Source organism: Castor canadensis, chromosome 15 (assembly GCF_047511655.1).
Source record: "Castor canadensis chromosome 15, mCasCan1.hap1v2, whole genome shotgun sequence".
NCBI lineage: Eukaryota > Metazoa > Chordata > Mammalia > Rodentia > Castoridae > Castor > Castor canadensis.
The window spans coordinates 24,115,907-24,137,888 of record NC_133400.1 but is presented as its reverse complement, the minus strand read 5'-3'; the positions used below and the strand labels follow the sequence as shown (position 1 = coordinate 24,137,888).

Sequence of the window (21,982 nt, the reverse complement as noted above, 5' to 3'; positions counted from 1 at the left end):
TGTGCTTAGAATTAGATTCACCCACTCCATGGTTCTCCCTCATCCTCCCTCCCCAACTTCTTAGAACTATTTCAATAATACAAAATACATTCACCACCTTCACCCTCCTTCACCCTTTCCTTATGCCCTCCCTTCTCCCGCTGGTCATGGGAAGGACCTGTTTTACCTTCTTGTCCTTCATTTTTTTAAAGTGTATATTTATAGTCAAAGGAGGTTTCACCTTGGCATTTCAGACATGTATATATCATGCTTTAATCAGATTACCTTCCCTATTACTTATTCTTTCTCTATGACCCTGCTTCTCTATTATTCAACAGTTTACAGTGCACTGTTTTATATTTTCCTCATACATAGATGCAGTGTTTCAATATTATTCACTTGCTAACATTCTTTTTCCCTCTCTTGCCTCCCATAGACCTCTCAGGCATACCCACTTACAGTTATGTTCTCTTTTTCCCTCTCCATTTCTCTCTAATATATATATACATATATATGAATGTGTATATACCTATACATATATATAAGCATGTATATAAAAATCATATATATATTTATGTGTACATTCATCTTATAGGGCTAGCTTCTAATATGAGGGAAAATATGCAGCCTTTGACCTTTTGAGCCTGGCTTATATTACTTAACATGGTGTTCTCCAGTTTCATCCATTTACCTGCAAACAAAATAAATTTATTCTTCTTTATGGCTGTTGCGTATACATACCACTTTCTTAGAGTAGAATACCAATTAATAAATATGAAAAATCTAATGAGGATGTTTAAAATTCACCCAGGGAAGGGGAAACTATTAGCTGGCATCTGATGAGTAGTAACATTGTCAAATAATAATAGTTTTACAGGGGAAACACTTGAGAAACAAGATTGTAACAAAGTGAGCAAAGGTGGCTAGATCAATACTTAGACAACATAATTACCCATCTGGTGACATGATATACCCAACATCATTTCTACATGTTTTCTGCCAAAAATGCATAACATGTAAGTACTCACAAGGGAATCTCAGATGGAACAGTTAAAGAACATACTACAAAATAACCTGGCCGACTAACTTCAAAACTGATTCAAGAAAAACTGTGGAACTGTTTCAATCAAAGGAACATTAAAAGTCATAAGTTTTTTAAGTGTAGAGTGTCATCTTAACCTGTATACCAATAACCAATGAGTATCTGTAAACAGAACATCTGGGACAATTGAAGAAATCTTTTGTATGGATTATAGCTTCTGACCAGTAATACAATTCCTGATTTTGATCATCATCTGTGGTTAAGAGATATAAATATAGAACTATTTTGTGATCATGGACAAAATATCCCAAATGTGCTGGGTTTTGTTTTGTTCGGTTTCAGTTTTGTTTGGCTCCATGTAGCTCAGTCTTGCCTGGAGGTCATGATCCTTCTTCCTTAGCCTCTTAAATGCTGGGATTACAGACACGTACCTTTGTGAGTAACCGTGCCCAGCTCCCAACTTGTTTTTAGATGATTGAAAAGAAAAATATAACATGCAGAAGTAGTAAGTAAATGATAAATCAAACAAATGAAAATATTAACATTTGATGACTATGGAGAGATCCTTTCATTATTCTTGCAAGTTTTCTGAAAAATTGAAATTGTATTTTAATAGTAAGTGTCCTTCATAGCAAATAATAATTAAGGCTGTTCTTCAAATTTCTAAAGTTTGATACTATTTTTCTTATTTGGCAGATGAGTAAACTGAAATTTAAAAAGATTAAGTAATTTGCAAAATTATTGGAGGCATGATCTGACTTTCAGCCCAAACATATTTGCATCTAAGAATTCCCAAACTACTGTGCTCTCTTCATGTAGGCCCTTCTTATTCCTAAACACAAAGGCATCTGAAAAGATGCACCTAAACTCTCACCTTATAATTAAATGAATCATGCCACCCATGTGTTTGGCTTTGCAGAGAAAGCTAGAAAACACATTAGCTCATGGTCAAAGGACTTCTAGAATGGTTACAATGTCACTTGGAAAAGATACATTAGTACTAGTCCCCCTTAATCTCCAAGTGATACATTTTGGAACAGCCAGTGGTTGCCTGAAATAAAGAATAGCACTAAACCCTATGCATACTGTGCTTTCCTATACATAAATACCGATGATGAAGTTTGATATGGGAATTAGGTGCACTAAGAACTTCACAGTAGTGATTAAAATAATATAGAACTATTTTGTAATATACTGTAAAAAAATATCTGCCAGTACCATTACTGAAAATACCACTAAGTACCATTAATGAAAACAAGGATGACTTGAACTCAAGCACTGTGATACCACAATAGTTAATTTGATAACCTACACAGCTACTAAGTGACTGGTGGGTAGATAACATCCACAGTGTGGATACACTGGATAAAGGATAATTATATCCTCGGTGGGGCAAAGCAGGACATGAGATTCTTCACACTACTCAGTATGGAATACAATTTAAAACATAAGAGTTATTTACTTTGGGAATTTCCATTTAATATTTGCATACTGCAATTGACTGCAAGTAACTGAGACTATGGGAAGTGAAACCATGTGTGGGGGTGGGGAGTGGTAACTACTGTTTTTATGTCCCAGCTTCTTTGAGTGACCTACTTGATCTTAGGAATGAAACTGAGTTGCTGAATCCAGAAACAATTTTCTCTAAGACTGTTTCTTCTGTTCTAAGGACTCATTGAGCCAAAAGTTTTAATAAAATCAATAAAGAGAGAAAAAAATTTCAGTTCTAAAAAAATTAGACAAAGAAAAATTATATGGAAGCAGAAACTACGACACTGGGGCATGACAAAGACAAGAACTTCATTAGCAAACAGGACAGACTTGGAAGGATGGAAGTTTAAATGATTAGTAGAGCCTCTATATTATCTAATTATAAGCAGTAATCTGAAGGGTAAGGATTTTTTTAGAAGAGTATTTATTATTTACTGTTATCTACCATAAGAAGTATACTACTAGGTATTTCATATTATATGCACTTACATGTACATATATATTCATTTAATTCAAGGTATAATATGACAAAATATTTTAGAAATGAAAAAAACCTGCGCTCAGAGTCATTGAGCTAAGTTGTTCATGATCACTTGGATTTGAGCCAGAAACAATGTCACCAATTGATTTGCTAGATTATCACACACTATTTTGAATCTGGAGCAATGAAAAGGGAAGATTGAAATCTGGATGCAGAAACTCTTAGAATAAAAGAACCATGAAAAATCACAGAAGTTATAGGCTGTCTCTTTCTACACATATAGCACAATAACTGGAACAAGGATTTGGAGCTAAACAGATAAATGTCAGAGATCCACAGATATGTGTCTGTCTTCACCATATGGAAAATTTACCTAACTTCTTGAAGTGTATCAGTTTCTCACTGGGAAAATATCATCCACACAGATAGAGCTTTCAATGTATCTCCAATGATCATACTGTACTATTTGGGTCATGCTAGGACATATGTTAAACATTTCTTCAGATTAAAAACAGTCATAATGAATCCTTCTCTTATCTTGGAAACACTGCTTAAGATAGCTCCTGCTCCATCTTTTCTGAGTAGACTATTTTGCAAAATGTTGTGAAGGAAGCTAGAAGAAAAGAGAACATGCATCTACTTAGCAGTTATTACTATGAGACGGTTTTATAAGTTTGATCAAAAATGTCACAGAGACATCGTAAGTAATAAACTTTTACCATGTGCACACAGGTGGCCAAAAAGTGATTTAAAAAAAAAATTACTAGGCTGGGGATGTAGCTCAGTAGTAGAGTGCTTGCCAAGAAGATCCAAGACCCTGTGTTCAATCCCCAGAACCTGGGGGTCAGGAAGGGGGAGGAAAGGGGGGAGCTGCTGATAACATCATAGCAGAGAAAAGATAAAAGATGAAGCAATCGACTGAAATTTTAATTGAACCCCTTCCTCACTTTTCTAAGCTGGGATTCTTCATATGGTTGCTGAGAAAATTTTACATATTAATTTCTTAAGTAACATCCAAAGATACAAGTTAAGTGGCATTTTTCATAGATCACTAGAAGTAGCAAGTACAAATGTAGTGCTGCAAACAGTAACTATAGTAACAATTACTTATTAGTGGGTAATATTTTATCATCATACTGGTGACAGCTACTGAACACTGTTACACACTGTTTAAGTGATATGTATCTTTTCATCGACTCATATGTTTTCAACAATCTTCAAAAGTTAGTTGCTCAAAGTCATGTAATAATAACTGCTAATTACTGAGTCTAGGAAAGGATTTCCACATGGACACAAAGAATCAAAAATTTCACATGTAGGATAATGACATGTTTACATGTAAATTTCAGAAAAATGATTCCAACACAACAGAGAAAGATAGAATGAAAGAGCAGATTTGACTACCAACATGGAGAAGACAGACTGACTCAGATAGTTCCCTACCCCAATCCTATATTTACCATATAACCTTAGGGTTAATCAAGTAACACTTTATTTGAGATGAAATATTCACTTTCTTTCCTTTACTTGAAATTTTGGAGTTGGGATGGAGAGATGGATATTAGGAGTACCAAAGAAAATTTAGATAATTTCAGATAATCCAAAGGGAAATGAGAACAGCCTGTTAGTACAATATACTGTGTGCATGTTCATGTGTGTGTGTGTGTGTGTGTGTGTGTGTGTGAGCGTGTGTGTGCGTGTGTGTGTGTGTAACCACTTGCTGTATGCATTTTTTTTCAAAAGGTTACCCCATGGAGACAAATAGCCCGAGGTATATACATAAACTATACTTTCTGCTTTTGACTGGAGGCTTAACTTGTCAGTGATAATGATTTACATAGTGATCTTCCTGCCTGGAAAGTTGCATTAGCTTCAAGCTATATGCTCTGTTAAAGCGGCATGAGGAGAGAAATCCTTCCCATTTCAAGCTGTTTTAGATTGTTAATTCTTTTCCGAGGATGATGTAAGATTGGGATAATGTAGACAAACTGGTAGTAGTGAGGATGCTAAGGAGAAAAGTACAAATTATTTTTAAAATATATGAAGTAGTTTAAAGAGGGAATATCCTCTTGAATATTCCTATGGTGTTATTTTCATTGTGAATATTTACATCATCCAGAAATTCTTTTGTGTGTCTTAGTTACCTCAGCAAAGGCATATAGTGTATGCCAACACTATTGAGTAAATATGTTAATCTACTTTTACCCAATAATTTGTCAGCACGTAGGAATAGCATGTTAATCAATTGTATTCATTCTGAAAAAGAACAGAAAATTAATCTGTGGAATGCCATATTAGTTTCTAACTTCTATGTGTATTTGATGAAATAACATGAGTGCTTTACCTATGAAACTACAACTCTTATATGAGATTACATATCAAGAACTTTATGAGCGAAACTAACCAAAAATGTACTCAGGTTTGAGATCTGATTCAGCAACTTTCAGCTGGCTGACTTCAGACAGATTATAGAAACTCATTAAATCTGTTTATGCCTATAAATGAAATACATTACAGAGTGTACTGCATAAGGATTTTGTGTGCATTAAATGAGATACTGTTGTAAGTATCCAGCCTCATGTAAGCATACAGACGCTTGAAATGTTAGCCATTAGCATTTCTATTAATAGCAATCAGATGTCCTATTTTCCCTAGCACAGGACTACAGAATGGGCTGTGATATATACCATCTAGAGATAAGCTTTCTTTTGTAAAACATTCCATTTTATAAAACTAAAGTCAATAAAAGTATTTGATGAGTTATTAAGCATTAAAACTTATTTTTCAAAATGGGTTTAACTATCACTGTATTTAAAAACAAATTTAACAGAAATGTTTATCATAAAACTTATTCATTAGTAAGAAAGTTAATAACCATTTATGGGAGTAGTATGGGGTTTAGGTAGTATGCATCAGTATGTGTAAGGCAGAGGTATACTATCCTTAAATAATTATGAATTAAAGATTCTCTACTTCAATATATATAAAATGTGCTATTAGGTTTAGATTTTATATTGACAAATTCCAAATATTTCAAATCATAGGATTTTCTAAATGATTTAATGATTTGAAGATGAGACATTTTTAAAATTTTACATAAAAGAAAAATGATAATTGAATAGCACTGTTACTGCAACATAATAACTCTTTATCAACTATGTTATACTTGTTATATGTTAATAATGCTATTCTTTTCAGTAACTTTCTTATAAGGTGTTATTGATTTAATATTTCATTAGAATTTATATTTTTGTGACAGTAGTGACTCTATACTTTGATGCACAAATACTTCATAATGTATCTGTCCTTTTTTTAAGGGAATAATACTACTTCTGCATGGGTCAAATGAAAAATGATTCTTCTGACTCATGTTGGACTAAGGCTGGCCTGCAGCATGTGGAATTCAAAGGCACAGTATCCCACAACAATTTCTAATTAGATGGGTTACTGAATGGTGGAAGGTTAAAGGCAAAGATCTTGGAACACCCCCTAGAACTTTTAATTAATATTAATTTCACTGTGACTGTCTCATATGTAAGAAATGGTCATCTCTCAAAATGGTATGTGTGTATCTATCATTTCATTCTGAAATTTCTACTTCTAAGTATTGAAGAGTAAGAATTAAGCATATATTTTCATCTATACCTTCAGAAGACAAAGTGCAATTAAAGAAACATTGCTTCCTCTACTCAGTGAGATTTATTCCTTCTCCAGACTCAATGTTATATCAGTTTGCATGACTTAGAATTATAGAGAAACGTAATGTTGGATTTACAAGGGCAAGTACTGAAGCCACTCATGTCATTTCACAGATGAGCAACATTCATCTGGGCAGTGACAGAACTTAAAAAATGTTGAGGCAATGGCAATTAGAAATCTTTAATTGATGACAAAAAGAAAAGCCCAAGGCATGGACTGCTTAGAATAATAACAACCATCATTACATTCAATCCTCACTAAGTGAACTAAGATATCACATTTAGTGCTTGGACGAATTCTTCGAGGACAAATCTTATAAGCTAACTTTCTAGATGAGGAAACTGAGGCATAACAAGATTCAATGTCACACAGGGTCACAGGCTGTAGGATGTGGATGTTGTGATAGAATTTGACACATGGTTTTGTTAAATTACTATAGCAGGAGGTCCATGACACAATTCTCGAGGCTGCCATATTTCTCAAAAGAAAAACAACAAACCTGCACTCTTGACCATCAGAGGTTAAAAGAGGATACAGTGTCCTGTATAAATGATTCTTCTCTGAGTATAAATATGGGAGAAAAACAGGCAAGCCACTGTGGTCACAATGACAAAAATTATACAAGTGGTATTAAAAACTCACTAATGGTCTCAGAAACATATGCCAAACATCACTTCCTAATTTTGTGTGAGTGTGTGTCTGTGCACATATAAGCCTTTATATCCCCTGGAGTTTCAAAGTTAAACCTATGGCTCATACAGTATTTGGCTTAGTGAAATAGTGTATCATAAGTAGTAAATTATGAAACAGAAAATACTATTCCTTTAAGAAAAAGAAAACTCTAGTTGAAGATTAGAAGTCAGCTACTCACTCCTAATACTTGAAATACTTAGTTTTCAGGGCAGGGAGAATGAAAACTCAATCCTCTTCTTCATGGGCTAGAAAAGTTTTCCTTGTGCTAACACTTTGACAAAATTTAAAAGAGAAAGCCAAAACCTTGTAAAGCATACACAGTAGTGGAAGGAGAGAATTTTGCACTTGCAAGGACTCTTGGAAGTCTCCAATTCCAAAGTAAGAATCCTTTCTTCAGCTACCTCAAAAGTTTTCTCAAGGGAGAGAAGCATTCATGTATAGACTTTTACTTCCTTATTACAGCTCAAGGAGAAATTCCCTGCATGTTGATTTTTTTAGTAAATGTGAAAGTTTCTCTGCTAGGTCATAAGATGAATTATATACCACACTTTCACATTCAAGAACTGTGCCTCCTCTTGCCCCCAAAATCCAAGCCTGGAGAATACATTTATAGCAAGATTTAACTGCAAAGGCCTTCCTCAAAAAACAGCAAAAGAACTCTCCTTTCTTGCACTTACAGTTTCTTTGCCTGAATTGAGCATCATATTTCACTACAGCTACTTGGGAGGCTGGGATATGGAGGCTCATTATTCCAGGCCAGAGCCTAGTCAAATAGTTCCTAAGACTCCATCTCAAAAGTAACCAGAGCAAAATGGACTGGAGGTGTGGCTCAAGTGGTAGAATGTTTGTTTACAAGTCCAAAGTCCTGAATTCAAATGCCAATCCTACCAAAACAGCAACAAAAAACTAGTCTTGATCTTCTCTAGGGCCATTTTAAATTTAGGTTAATTGAATAAATTGTTCTATATTCATATACAATAGAAAGTAAATTTTAATTAAATTCCTTTCTTTTCTTCCAATATTCCAACAGTGTTCTCATAATTTTGTAGAGTTTTAGAAGACATTAATTATTCATAGGCTTACCCCCTAACCTTTTTCTACCTTCGCATTTCTTCTGTAAACTGCTGTCATAGTCTATAAGTTTCAAATATGTGACAACTTTTTTAGAGACCCATAATTAAATTATTATGTCCCTTATGTGGTTTGAAGTGAAATAGCTGTAATTTTGCTTCTGGAACCAATTGCTGGAAGGTATATAACTTTAAAAGCCAAATTGTGTGTCTAAAAGTTTGAGAAGATCATCATGTTTGTTGGTTAACACAAATTGTTCTGACTTCCTGCCGAGTCCTGCCAGCTCCAACTACTCAGTAAATACCATGTGTCACAATGAAAATGCACTCCTTTTCAAAAATGCCATAAAAGTATGCATAAACCCATCTGTCCGGGGGCTAAAAAATTAGTCTGGACCTGGTGAGAAACACTCAGTAGATCTAAAATCCACTATGTACAGTTTTCCTCTGGTTGCTCCTCTCTTCTCTCTGTGTCTGTTTCTTTCTTTTCACTCTTTCATTCTTCTTTCTCACTCTTCCCTCCCTTTCTCCTTTCCCTCTCTCTCTTATCCAACTCACTACCCCTTTCAATCTCATTGCCTCTGATCCTTTCACAAATTTTATGCTCCTGTGAAAATCACTTTTTGTATATTCTCCATTTCTGCCCTTCTTTTTTTTATATCCTTTTCAATGTGACTTTTCTCTGTGTATTTCAGGACTTCTGTCTCATTTTCATTATTTCTGTTTATTTGTCAGTTGGCTCTGTGGCCTCCATCTCTCTGACTTTATCTCACCTCACCACCTCATTTATTTATTTATTTACTTTGCATGAATGTGGTCATGGGGGTACCAGAGCATGTATACTACCTCTATGCTTTTTGTTTGGTCTTTCTACTTTTGTCTGCTGTGTCTTCCTCAATCTAGTGGGATTGGAGAAGAGATGAGAATATTTAAATACATTCTTGATAGTCTAGTTGGGACTTGGAATTTGAGTTAAGCTATGAAAACCTGACTTTTATAGTATGAGTCTAATGACAGGGAAAGCAGAGCAAGGGCATGAGAGACAGTGGCCTTGATCAATAGGACCAGCTATGGCAAATACCTAATGATTTCTGAAAATATCTCCTCACAAGGTTGATTATAAATGTTCCTGCAAATGCAGGGATGCAATCAGAAGATGAGCTTTGCCAAAGCAATGCTGTTCTGTGAGAAAAAAAATATAATAGGACCCACATATGTTCACATGCACACAAGTGCACACAAGTCTGATGAAGGGCAAACTGCAATGAGAAATTAATTCATTTATACTATTGCATTCACACAAGCACATAAAAATAAAAGCAAAGTAAAACATCACTATAAATAACCCTGCTGCATTCTAAATAAAGCCTTTGTGTGGCTGGGGAATTTGGTCATTTTTAATAGCCATGTTTGCTCTTTCACCAAATTACTCTTCTTTGGAGAATTTGCAAAAGGTATGAGGGGCTATTTTCAGTGGACAAGGTGTACCAGTAGCAAAGGACATGACCAGGACTGCCCAGGGGAAAGTCACCATAATAAGAGCTGAAAGGACAGAAGAAGGACGGAAAAAGATGAAACAGAGAAACATATATCCATTCAGGAAAAGATGTGTGGCAGTGCAAGAGGCCACGGGGAAGTCACTGCAGAGAGCTAAGTAAATTACAGATTCCACCTCTGGTGCTCCTGCAATATTGTCCACCAACTCAGTTTCAAGAGTACAGGGAATTGTTACTAAATTATTCAGTATTAACACAATTAGTTCAAACAACTGGAGGGTACAAGCATTTTGTCTTCTTTTGTTTCTTGTCTATGTGCAAAAGATTTTACTTTTCATTTAGCTCAACCCTTCCAGTCTTCTCCCGCTACTGTGGTGATTCCCATTTTAAAAGAAACCCAAAAAATTGTCTATTACTGACCAAAGATTTCAGTGAGCTAATTTAACGTCTTAGCTCTGGAGTAGCTAAGAACTCTGCCTGGCTCAGGCAAATCATATCACTCTCCTCAGTTAACCAATGAGAAGGGAATTCACCCAAAAGTCTTACATTTTCTTATCCATAAAATGGGGAACAATAATATAAGTAAATATATTTAAAACACCTAGGAAGATGCCTGAAATAGTCATTAGAAATATTTTCTCCTCTTGCTAATCTTTCTTCTACATGATTTCCTCTTACTTTGTGATCATAATCATTGTAATGCATATTTTAATCAGAAAATAAAAAAAATGACAGATACTGTGTTAGCCTCTACATTTGGAGAATAGTCCACACATCACCCCACTTAAAAGATATATCACCTCTCTTAAGGCATGTATGTACACTTCTACTCTCTTACTAGCAAAGCATATAGAGGTGCATGCAAAAAAACATCCTTTGAAATTCAATAAACATCTCTAATGTGTGCTCAAATCTTACTAAACCTTTACGTTGCAGTCGTGAGAACATACCTTGGTTTATATTGTGGTCTCACTCTTCTCATCTGCAAACTGGGGGCACACACCAGCATATTAAGTACCTACTACTCAGGATTCAAATGAGATAATGTTGCCATGGTTACAAGAACCAGCTTCACAATTGCCATGTCTAGGTTTGGCTCCTGATTTATTGCTTACTGTATGTCTGAGTTGTTTGTACTTTCTAATGGAAATAACTCTTCCTGTCAGTAAATCCCCATCTAGAAATAGGGAGTACAGTATCTTTATCACGGGACTATTATGACGATTGTTCTTGCAAGCTTTATAAAGTGCCACACAGTAAATACTCAATAGATGCCATTAGTTTATTTTGGTTATTTAAAACATCTTTTTCTTCCCCACTTTCATGTCCCTGAACAATCTCTCCAATTTCATAGTCTCCACAATAATATTAACAGCAAAAATGTCTGTGCAACCAGCTGGGCTTTTTTTCCCCCAGGTTTACAGAGAAATAGAAATAGCATCCCGTTTGATTCCCTGCTATTCCCCAGTATTCCCAGTCCTTCTGATCTGATTCATTTGGATTCTGCAATTGTCTGCCATGGAAACCCAGTGACATTTGATACTCTGAAGATTTCAGAGCACATCTGCAGCATTGTGGTAAATACATAGAGGCAAAAAGAAAAGGCACTGAGCAGGGACCAGTTAGCTTTAACTCATAGAGGCACAGGTTGTTACCTTTGCTGCTACCTTCAGGGCCAGTGCCTCAGGAAGGTGTCCCACCCACAAAATAATGTTGCAGCCTACCACGTCCAGCCCCTACCACACGGGATTGAAATGACGTAAGTAGCCACTTGCTTCCCAGTCCTCTCCTGCAGCTTTTCAACTACCAGCACTATGACTATGCCTCTTTTCCTTAATTGGGTGGACTTAGGTTTCAGGCTGGATGCAGAGAGCAAAAAAAAACAAGTATGAGTCAAGATTTTCTGAGTTTGATTGATTTCCTCAAAACTATATTCATATATATGTTTTAATTTTTAAATATGTAAATCCCTTTATTAATATATAAATATTTCTAAATTTTTAAATGTATTATAATGTTTTTGTGTGCACAAGAATTACCTAGGGATATTGTTAAAATGCAGAATTTGATTCACTAAGTCTCAATACACAGGTGTTGAATGAGATTTTCCATTTCTAACTAGCTCCTAGGTGTTGACACTGCTGGTGGTCTACAGACCTCATTTTTAGTAATAAGAACATAGTATATCACATTTCTCTTCTAGGTTATAACAGCTAGAAGAGTACCTAAATGTATAGAAATCTGAAGGGAGAGCCAATGCTTATCAGAGAGCATTCCTACATCTTACCTGTATACTCAGATCTCTGAAAGTTGGCAAGGCTGTCTTTAATCTGTTTCAAAATATTTGAAGTCTTAGAGACAGAAACATGCATGACCAAGTCATGGTACAGTGTGCCTGTGTGTAGGGGGTAAATTATTGCTAAATATAGTAGAACTGATGTTTACAAGATAGAATAGACAGAAATATATATTTAAAATACCACCACCTAGAAAACATGTATAAACAATTAAAAGAAACCCTGAAAATGCTGTTACATGTTTACCTTTCTTAAATAGTATAATTCCATATATAAACTTTTAGGTTATTCTTGTTTTTTTTTTTTTGAAAGATTATGAACACCATGTAAGCTGATTATATTACCTGAAGACTTATAAGGTAGTTTCCCACTTCAAGACTATATATGAAAACTTCATGTCTGGTTAATAGTTGGTCTATTTCATGGTAATGGATGCCATTTACCATGCATTTAGCAGTGCAGCAAGACTGGCTGTTCTTTCTTCATTGTTGCATAAAAATCATGAAATATGTTTAGTGCTTTAATTTACTAATTGATGAGATTGGCCAGCCAAGTGTTTAAGACAGTTTTAGTTTTTTTTCTAAATAAGATTCACCTTACCAAATGAGCTTCACATGAAATAAGATTTCTAAGAAATTATTATGGATGGATGGCACTGATTTTTCAGACAATTGAGCAATATAACATTGCCATTTTTCTCCAATTTTATTATGTTTTATAATATAGTAAAAGCATATTACAGAAAATAAAATAGAGGAATTATTTTCTAAAAAACTGATAATCTGACCATACATATTGGAAAAAAGATACACAACAGTGGCACACTGCCTTTACACATTCCTTTGGTACAGCTATTAGTATGAAAGTTATTAACATAAATAACCTTCATATTAATGAGGAATTAATTCATTTTGTTTTTAAGGCAATTACCTGAATAATATTGATTCATTAGATATATTTATATACATATATATACAAATGTACACACGCATATATAAATATTGATATATAAGCACATATATTGATCATTTTCCACTGTGAATTGGGGAAATATTTACATCAAAAACAGTGTTTAGTGGTTATAGATATGATTAGCATTCTACTTAAATTACTTTAAAAAATCGAGAGCATTAGCAATATGTGGGTGTTTGTGGGGGTGACTGAAAAAAAGAAAATATGGTGAAAATTTCTTAAATATGAGTTAGCTGAGTGATGAGTAGCAGTGATTTATCACTTTCGTAAGTAATAAAATACATTTATATTCAACATATGAATACATATATGCTTTTGCGCACACACATGTATCTTGATACATGCCAGGCACTCTGACCATATCCCACATTCATTGTTATAATTATATTCCATGAACATTTTATATATTGCTTCTGGTATTTATGATGTCATAACATGTTCTAAAGCTAACAATTTTTCAATGCCTTCTTACTATTCTGCTTTGTGAATGTACAATGAATCACTTCCCAGTTATTTAGTATCTGCATTTCCCCAATGTTTCTTTGTGGATTTTAGTTTCACACTTACGATACGAATCAATTCTCTGTTTTTTCTATTATCTAATTAAAGTCACTATTGATAAAATCAGGTTATACTCTTATTCAGAACTAGGATTATATAATCTGATTCATCCCTGAGGATATGACTTCTATCGTTTTGCTTGAAGTATAAAAAAATTTCCTGGCTCAATGACATGCCCTGCAAGGACTGACAAAATATGAAAGACTTTTCTTGTAAGAAGTATGACTGAATTTATTTCTCAGGGAACCTACATAGATAAGCATGAATTATCCACTCTCTTTCACCTAGTCCCTTGTAAGGAATGAAGCAGACGGGGTGAGAATATGAGACCACAAACTCAGCTAAGAGACTCTGCGTGAATGTGTTTGAGGGGTCTGTGTGTGTGTATGTGTGTATGTGTGTGTATGTGTGTGTATTTAGGGCCTCAATGAATTTCAATGACTAATATTATTTCCTTTATTTATGTTAGAATCAAAAGATTTCCAACTGCTCTGAGATGCCTATTATTTCCAACTTAGGACACTGAGCAAAAGGCAGACAACATTTGTTTTTTGGCCAGATTGAGACACATGATGCTGACTGGCATTTTTGCCAAATTATTGGTGCACAAGGCTCTGTCTGAGTAGTCAGAAGCTTCATGGAACTGACGATGAATTGTTCTCACAAGGCCAAAGATACAAATTGGCTGTGGCTGCCTAGCCCAGTGCTCTTAACATGCAAACGGCCAGCAAAAATAATGGCATGTCAAGTGCAATTTTCTTGCTGGTCGCTGACACTGTAAACTGTAATACAGTGTAATTATTTGGCATCCTGTGTCCTTCATATTAAGCACCACCCAAAGGATTTCCAAGTTACAAAGAAGAGGCAAGGTTAGAAGGTCAAATTTAAAAAGAGAAAATGAGTCATTGCCTTGGAGGAAGAGGATTATAAATAGATGTGGCATCACCTGCGAGAGTTACATACAAATAAGGAACAACTCACAAGCCTAGGTAGGAGGGCAACAGGGAGAAAAGAGACCGGAGTTTATGTAAGAGAGAGGATTTAGGATAGAATAACTTGACCACCTGGAAAGCAAAATATTTTTCCCTAAAATAAAGCAATATGAGGTCACAGAACAAAGCAAAAGCATTGTGGACTGAAAATTGATAGAGATTTCATCCTGAATCATAGGCAATGGTATCTCCAATATATAATACCCTAAACCACCATAGAGTCACAAGTGAGGAGACTATGGCCAAGACAGGGTGAGCAAATACCTTTCTGACTACTTGAAAGTGGAGTTGTGTGAGAAAGAAGCCAGTTCTCTGAGAAGTCCTTGCCTATTCTTCCACTTTGACTTGAAAGACTTCAGTCACACTTCTCTACATCTCTATCTTACAGTGCAATAGCCCGAATGTTTATGCAGCCACCCTAAATTTCATATATTGAAATCCTAACCTCCAATGTCATAGCATTAGGATGTGGAGTTTTGGGGGATAACTGAGTCTAACAGTAGAGACCCAATGATTGGGGTTAAGGGTATACTTATAAAAAAGGCCCTAGATAACTCACTTTCCTCTTTCTGCCCATCAGGTACACCAGGAAAAGGGCAATGTACAGAACCTGACCTTGCTGGCACCCTGATGTCAGACTTCCATTCTCTAATGCTGTGTAAAATAAATCTGTGATGTTTATAAACCACCTAGTATATGTTGAATTGTTATAGTAGCTTGGACGAAGGCATTCACTCAAGCTGAGCTTCTTTCTGCTCTATAAATAACCCTGAACATGCAGGACTCCTTTCTCTTTTCATCCATGTATCCTTGTTCAGTTGGTGAACATGTCTCAGCTCACAGGTTGTTTCTTTGGCAAAGATTTTGTCCTCCTGCAGATGACATTAGCTTCCTCTGCATATGCTTCAACAGAAACATGCCTTTACTTCCGTGTACTTATCTCAGTTTTAATGTGATATACATTCATGTGATTTTCTATCTTATTGTCTCCTTCTAGTAGACAATTAGCTACATGACAGACAAGATAGAACTGGGTTTGATCAGTGCTGAGACATCAGTGGCAATGGAATACTTAGCAGAGTTAGCAGTTAATAGATGGTTAATACACAGTTATGAAGTGCCTCATCAATTGCCCTCCTTATTTAGCACAGAAGACCTTCATGATGACATCACCTGTCTAACAGAAAGAATACATGCACATTTTACCACAAGGGCAATATTTTGTCTCAGTTGCAAGAGTTAACAAAAAACCACCACAGGTTTTCTACCTCTCTTTTCTAAGACCAGAACAAATAAGTCTGTTTTGGTTAAGAATCTCATGAGCTACTTTGTTCTCTGCCAGACTTTCCAGGGTAAGTCAATGCTGGAAGTGTGTGACAACATGGAAAATATAGTATTTATGTGTTGGTGAACAGGTTCTTCACAACCTTGTTTCACAGAGATCTGGAGGCAGGAAAGCAGTTTGCTTGGGTGATATTTGTCTTTCAGAAATTCAAAAGAAATTTGAAAATGCATTAGAAGAATATGTGTGCTTCTTGCAACTATGAGGAACTCGGTTTCCACAAAATTGGTTTTGTAGTGTCTTTAAAAGAGAGTACTTTAATAAGTAGACTTTTTTACCCCTACTATCTCTAAGAAAGATTTTAAAAGTCAATAGCTAGAACTATGAAAGAGAACATGAAGGTAATGTATCAAAAAATACCATTTGTATTAAATTTGATTGAGTTTATACAGCTTTTATAAATCACTCCAATATTTAGGTGGATTAATCACTCATGGGTGCATGCAAAATAGTGACTGAGCACATCCTATATGCAGGTAATGTTCTAAGTTCTGGAGATTTTCAGTAAAGAACAGTAGACAGTAACTCTTTTATTTGTGGAATTCATGTTCTAGCAGGAAATAAAACAAAAACATAATACAGAGTATGTTAAATAATTATCATCAGGAAGAAGAAAATTATAACATAGAAAAAGGGCATGAAATATTGGAGGAGGAATTACATTTTAGACAGAATGCATGAGAAGGTCCTTGTAAGAAAATGAATTTCAACTTCATTCTAATTCAACAGGAAATACAAAGGTTTGTGTTGTTTCTGACCATGAGAATGTTCCATCATTTTTCTCTATCCTCATGACATTTTATGAATAAGTGGGACACCTCCTTCCACCCTACCAGACTGAGTGTGTCAGGCATCTTTCCAGATACACTGAATCACCTCCACCCTGATCCTTTTCAAGCTTGACAAATAAAGGGGCCATTCTTTAGATCCCAGAGTCTTGTGTTCACCTAGAAATGAAACTGTCAGTATGTCTGCCCACCACTCCTACTACACACACAATTAAGAAAATAATTGTGACTACAATTACTACTACATGGGCCAGGTATATATGCCATTATATACTCTTAAATATGCTTGCTTATCTTTTTGCATAATCCTTGAAAAGATTTAGTAACTTTTCCAGGATTAGCACCCAGAAAGTAATAAAATCAATATTCAAAGCTTTGGAGAGTCCATCTCTAATGCTTAGGGTTTTTTTCTCAGTGTCTAGGTGCTACCTATATGTAAAAACAGATGATGGATGATGTAAGGGTGTATGTGCAGCTCTGAAGAACCAATCAGTCAAAAGCTGGCTCTGCCATTGAGCTTGAACCCACCCTGCTAGGGTCAAGGCCCCACAATGGTGACTGGCAGGAGGGCCTTTTAAAGAACAGGTATGCTTATAAGTAACTAATACATCTCAGCTATTTCCTGGGGAGAAGCTCTGTGGTGAAGAGGTTTAAAGAGTCAGATGTGGAAGAGTGTGCACGGAGATAAAACATTGTAAAGCACCAGTGGGCACCCTGATACGGATCATCCCCGTACTCAGCCTGACTCCTAATCTGAAGCAGTCACTGAAATGTATTTTTTGGCTTTGCTATAACCAAGACTCTCAAAGGAAGGGCTGTCATAATTCAGGAGCATTTTTCCTAAAGGGGAAATACATATGACTGGAAATGTGTGCAAAAAAGTTTCTCCAGAAAATAGGTTTAATTTTGATTTAATAATTGTTTGGGAATTGGTCATAGTAGAGTGCAGGCAAAGGGGCTAATTTATAGTGTCTGCTGCTAAGACTCAGGTGCATTTTAGTCATTTCAAACTCCAAGAGTTCACTATGATTTCTGTCATTTAAAGAAATATTACTGAATCACTTGGAGATGCTGAATGCCTGGCCACTTGCTTCTATCTCTACTATTCCATTTCAGGAATGAAAGTAAATCAGCCATCAGATTCAGAGTCCAAAACAAATGCTATTTTAATTACTTTTTTCTATTCAGATAAAAATGTAATGCTCTCTTGGGCACAGCATGTTCAGTTATTTACATTATGCAAGACACGTGCAGAGCAATATACCTGCGTAACAAGGTAACTAAGAGAAGCAAGGAGAAAGTATCCATCCACTAAGTATAAATACATGCACTTCTAGTATTTCATATAAGATGAAAATGACTTGCCTTAGAACTGGTTAAAGAAATTTTATATATTAGAAAGTAGGAATTTAAAGACTGTACATTCAATATCCAATAACTCAAGTGCAAATTACAAACTCCAGGTACCCAGTTACTAGTATGTAATAGGGTCTGGTGGTTGAAATTATGGCCTTGACAATCTCCAACAGGATTTAAACTCAGGTAGAACAATTACTAGCCCTGTGATTGTGGTCTGATTTTTTAACTCAAATAAACTTCAGTTTTTTTGCATCTACAAAAATGATAAAGCTCGTCAAGAAGCCTATATCTAAAACCCGGGGAGCTAGATGTGCTTTGGAATTCAGAACTCCCGTTTTAGAAACATTAAAATACATAAGCTGTACAGTAAGAAACACCCTCAGCAGGGTCTGGGGCAGCACCTGTAATCAACTACATTAACATTTCTGCAGTGAAATGTACGAACAGTCGCAGTAATGGGATCCATTATGACTATAAATAGCCTCCAGTCATTTCTGCTTCCTGAGTTTGTTTCTGGCATACAAAAAATGTTTCACAGATTTTTGTATGCTAGATTTATGACAAAGGATTAAAAAACTGTTCTATACTCATGCAAAACATACTGTATGCATGCTCATGTATGTACATATGTGTATATACATACCCGCATATACCTACAGGTACATATATACATGTGGAAGGCCTATCATTAGGGTCAAATAGGTTTGTTTCAACAAAGTGCTTATTATAATAGTGCCCAATATATAATCAACACTCAATAATGTCCAGAATGTGCTTTCCAAGAAGGCAAAAATCATTGTTTTATTGATACAACCCCAGGTACCTAATGGATTGCTTGGCACATAGGAAGGGCTCAATAAAAACCACTATAACGATTCATGGTATCTCCTCATCCAAACGATCTTCATTCCAGGATAACCATATGAACCATATGAAACTAGTAAACATTATCCTTGAGGAGGTTCAATTTGTTTTGTAAGACATTAGAGTAGGCAATGCAATCAGAAATTCCTGGTGAAACAAGGAGTTAACTCAAGTCTTGAAGATCAATATTTAATTCCCCTTCTATTTTTCTTTTAAATCACTACACTTGGGAAATGAATAATACTGGCTTGATTTATTTTTGAATATTACGTATGATTAAAATCAGCCATTGGCAAGCTCATTATTGGAATTCTACTTATGATGTTAATGTGCATCAAAATTAACAGACGCTTCTGAACACTTCTAAGGGAAAAACAAGGATGCTCTTTGATTACCCACAGTGTGATTTTCCAAAGAAACCAGCTTGTGCTACACAAAATCTTACCAACAATGAAAAAACAAATGTAAATCCAATCTAAGATACACCATTATTAGACTAAAATTTGATTCTATACATTTGATTTCATCTACAATAAATGAACTAATATCCTACAACAGCATTTGTTAAATTATAGTTTCAGGCTTTTTAAGCATCTGTGTTACAAACTTTGCTTTCTATAGTCTAAGGATTGAATCAATGAAAAATGCAACCAAAAGGAAGTAAAGTATGCCTGCAATTAGAAATATATGGCTGTAAAATAAAAAGAAATAAAATATTTTCCTAACAGTTGAGGTAGCAGGAATTCAAACAGAGCAAAAAGGCATACCTCTTCCAACTGCTAGTTCAAATGCTACAAGTTAGAGAAAAGGTTTGGCACAGAGAGCTCTCATGTGAATGTAAAAGAAAAGTTTTCTTGTTTGTGTATTACACAAGTGTTGTCTATCTAATGGGTAGAAACGGCAGGGAGGGAAAGCTTTCCTTAGCTGACCATTTTGATCTGTTACCATGGGATTATTCATATTCCTAAAGAAACCAACAGATTAACTAACTAACCATCTGGCCTAAAGGATTAACAGCTAAGTGTGGCCACAACTGTGGGTACTCTGATGTTAAACATCTGAAGACCACAAACAAACCCTAAAATTGGAATCTTAAAAATGATGCTTACCCGGCCAACAAGAATCGGTTCAGGTCCAGAAAACTCTTCCAGGACAAACATTTGATTCCAAACCCAGCCTCTTTTGGAGCGGTTCAAAACCCTCTGTTCTCCACTCAGTCGGTTTAGTTCCAAAGGAGATCCACTCATTAAAACTTGAGTCTGACTCGTCGGAGCCATGTAAATGCAAGGAGGAAGAGTAATCCATAATATTATTAATGGAGTCCAGAGATCCAAGAGCATTTCCGCTAGCCGTTCTGGCATGGTCCCACCAGTTAAGCAAATCACCACGAAAATGAGACAATTATTTTTTTTGTCTCCGGTCCGCAGCCATCCAATTCATCATGCAGTGTGGAGCGTTTACTTACAGCTCTGCCACGTGTTTACAGTACTGGAAACAGACATGATCTAAGCAGCTTTTCTAAGACCACAACCCATTGGCTTTCCTTTTCATTGAAATTTCCTGCAAAAACAAGGAGGAAGAAGGATAAGCATCCACTGAAACAGGTTTAAAAACAAAATCAGTGCTTTGCACAAAGCACCTAATTGAACAATATTGGCACTTTCTAAATTCTTGAGTTAAGAAAGTGAATCTAAAGAGCTAGAATGAGTACATACTTAAGTCTTTTTATCTTTAAATTTCATTCAGATTTTAATATTCGTTCCATAGGTATTAAAAACTGCTTTAATTAATAGAAGTTCTCTTTTCCTTCCTTGTTTTCTTCCTCTCTCTCATTTCCTTCCTTTTCATGCTTCCTTCCCTCTCCCCAACAGACCTCTCTCTCTCTTCTCTTAAATTCTTCTTTGTTATGGAAGCTGGGGTGCATGTAGAATAGATTGCAACCTTTTTTATGCTCTTTGTTTTAAACCTGTTTAAACAGATGAACTGTGAACGTGGTGAAGAAATTATCCTTTAGTGAGTAAATTTTAAAAAATAGAAATGAGAATGGGAACTTTCCCCAGTTTTTATGATCTTAACTGCTAGTACCCATCACTGGGTACTGAACAGCTGTCCAGTTCAGAGTGCAGAATGCAATTCTCTGCTAGGAGGCTAATAATGAGGGAATAAAATTAGAATGCGCCCAGAGAAATACTGTAATGTCCAGCATGTATGCTATAATCAGAACAGTGTCAGGGTCCATGCTAAATGTACAGTTGAACAGGAGATTTAAATTATGAAAAGCTCCTTTGGGAATGAAGAAGGGTAAAAATACATTTTTCAATTGAATTTCAGAAAGGGATGGGCAAAAAAAAATCCCTATTACCTGAGGTGTCAAAAGCATTTTTTGCTTACCTTCACCATAGTAAAACATGTTTCTTTCCTCTCTAAAAAATTATTTTTAAAGAAATAATGCTCACTGTAAATCCCAGAGAGAAGCCTTGCTGAATTAGATTAAATGGGAAAATAATTCCTCAGGACATCATCGGGAACAGTTTGTCTCAGGGAATTCAAAATATGGTAGGGAACCTTTTACCTCCAGGACCCTGGTTCCATTCTGGCTCAGAATGAGAATGCAAGAAAGTCATAAACATTGGTTGGACTGGAGAGTGGTCTTAGTAGAACCAGCTGAAAGGGGCAGACACAGATTCTACTGCAAATATATGCACTATATGAGCTAACTAATTGCCAGTGGCCTTACCCTGCTTGTCACTCTTTGCCTGCATTCAGCTCAATCACTGGAAATTTGTATTTAAAAAGGACCCTACCCTGATGAGTGCATAGGGTATCACTCCAAGCAGCAGTTATTTTGGACATAGA

The 21,982-nt window shown here is 35.6% G+C and overlaps 1 protein-coding gene across 4 annotated transcripts in view; it reads right to left on the bottom strand.

Annotated features, from left to right (window-relative positions):
- Cdh8 (cadherin 8) overlaps positions 1 to 21,982 on the bottom strand; it is a 346,818-nt gene that overhangs the window by 312,321 nt on the left and 12,515 nt on the right. For 3 of the 4 annotated variants that reach the window (XR_012441939.1, XM_074055914.1, XM_074055912.1), the window contains exon 2: positions 20,236 to 20,686. Coding sequence is in view for 2 of the 4 variants with exons in the window: in XM_074055914.1 (XP_073912015.1) it covers positions 20,236 to 20,487 (252 nt within the window). In the remaining 2 variants the exon portion in view is untranslated. Of the gene's footprint in view, positions 1 to 20,235; positions 20,687 to 21,982 lie in introns of those variants that run through there. The other variant, XM_074055913.1, reaches the window with a different exon arrangement.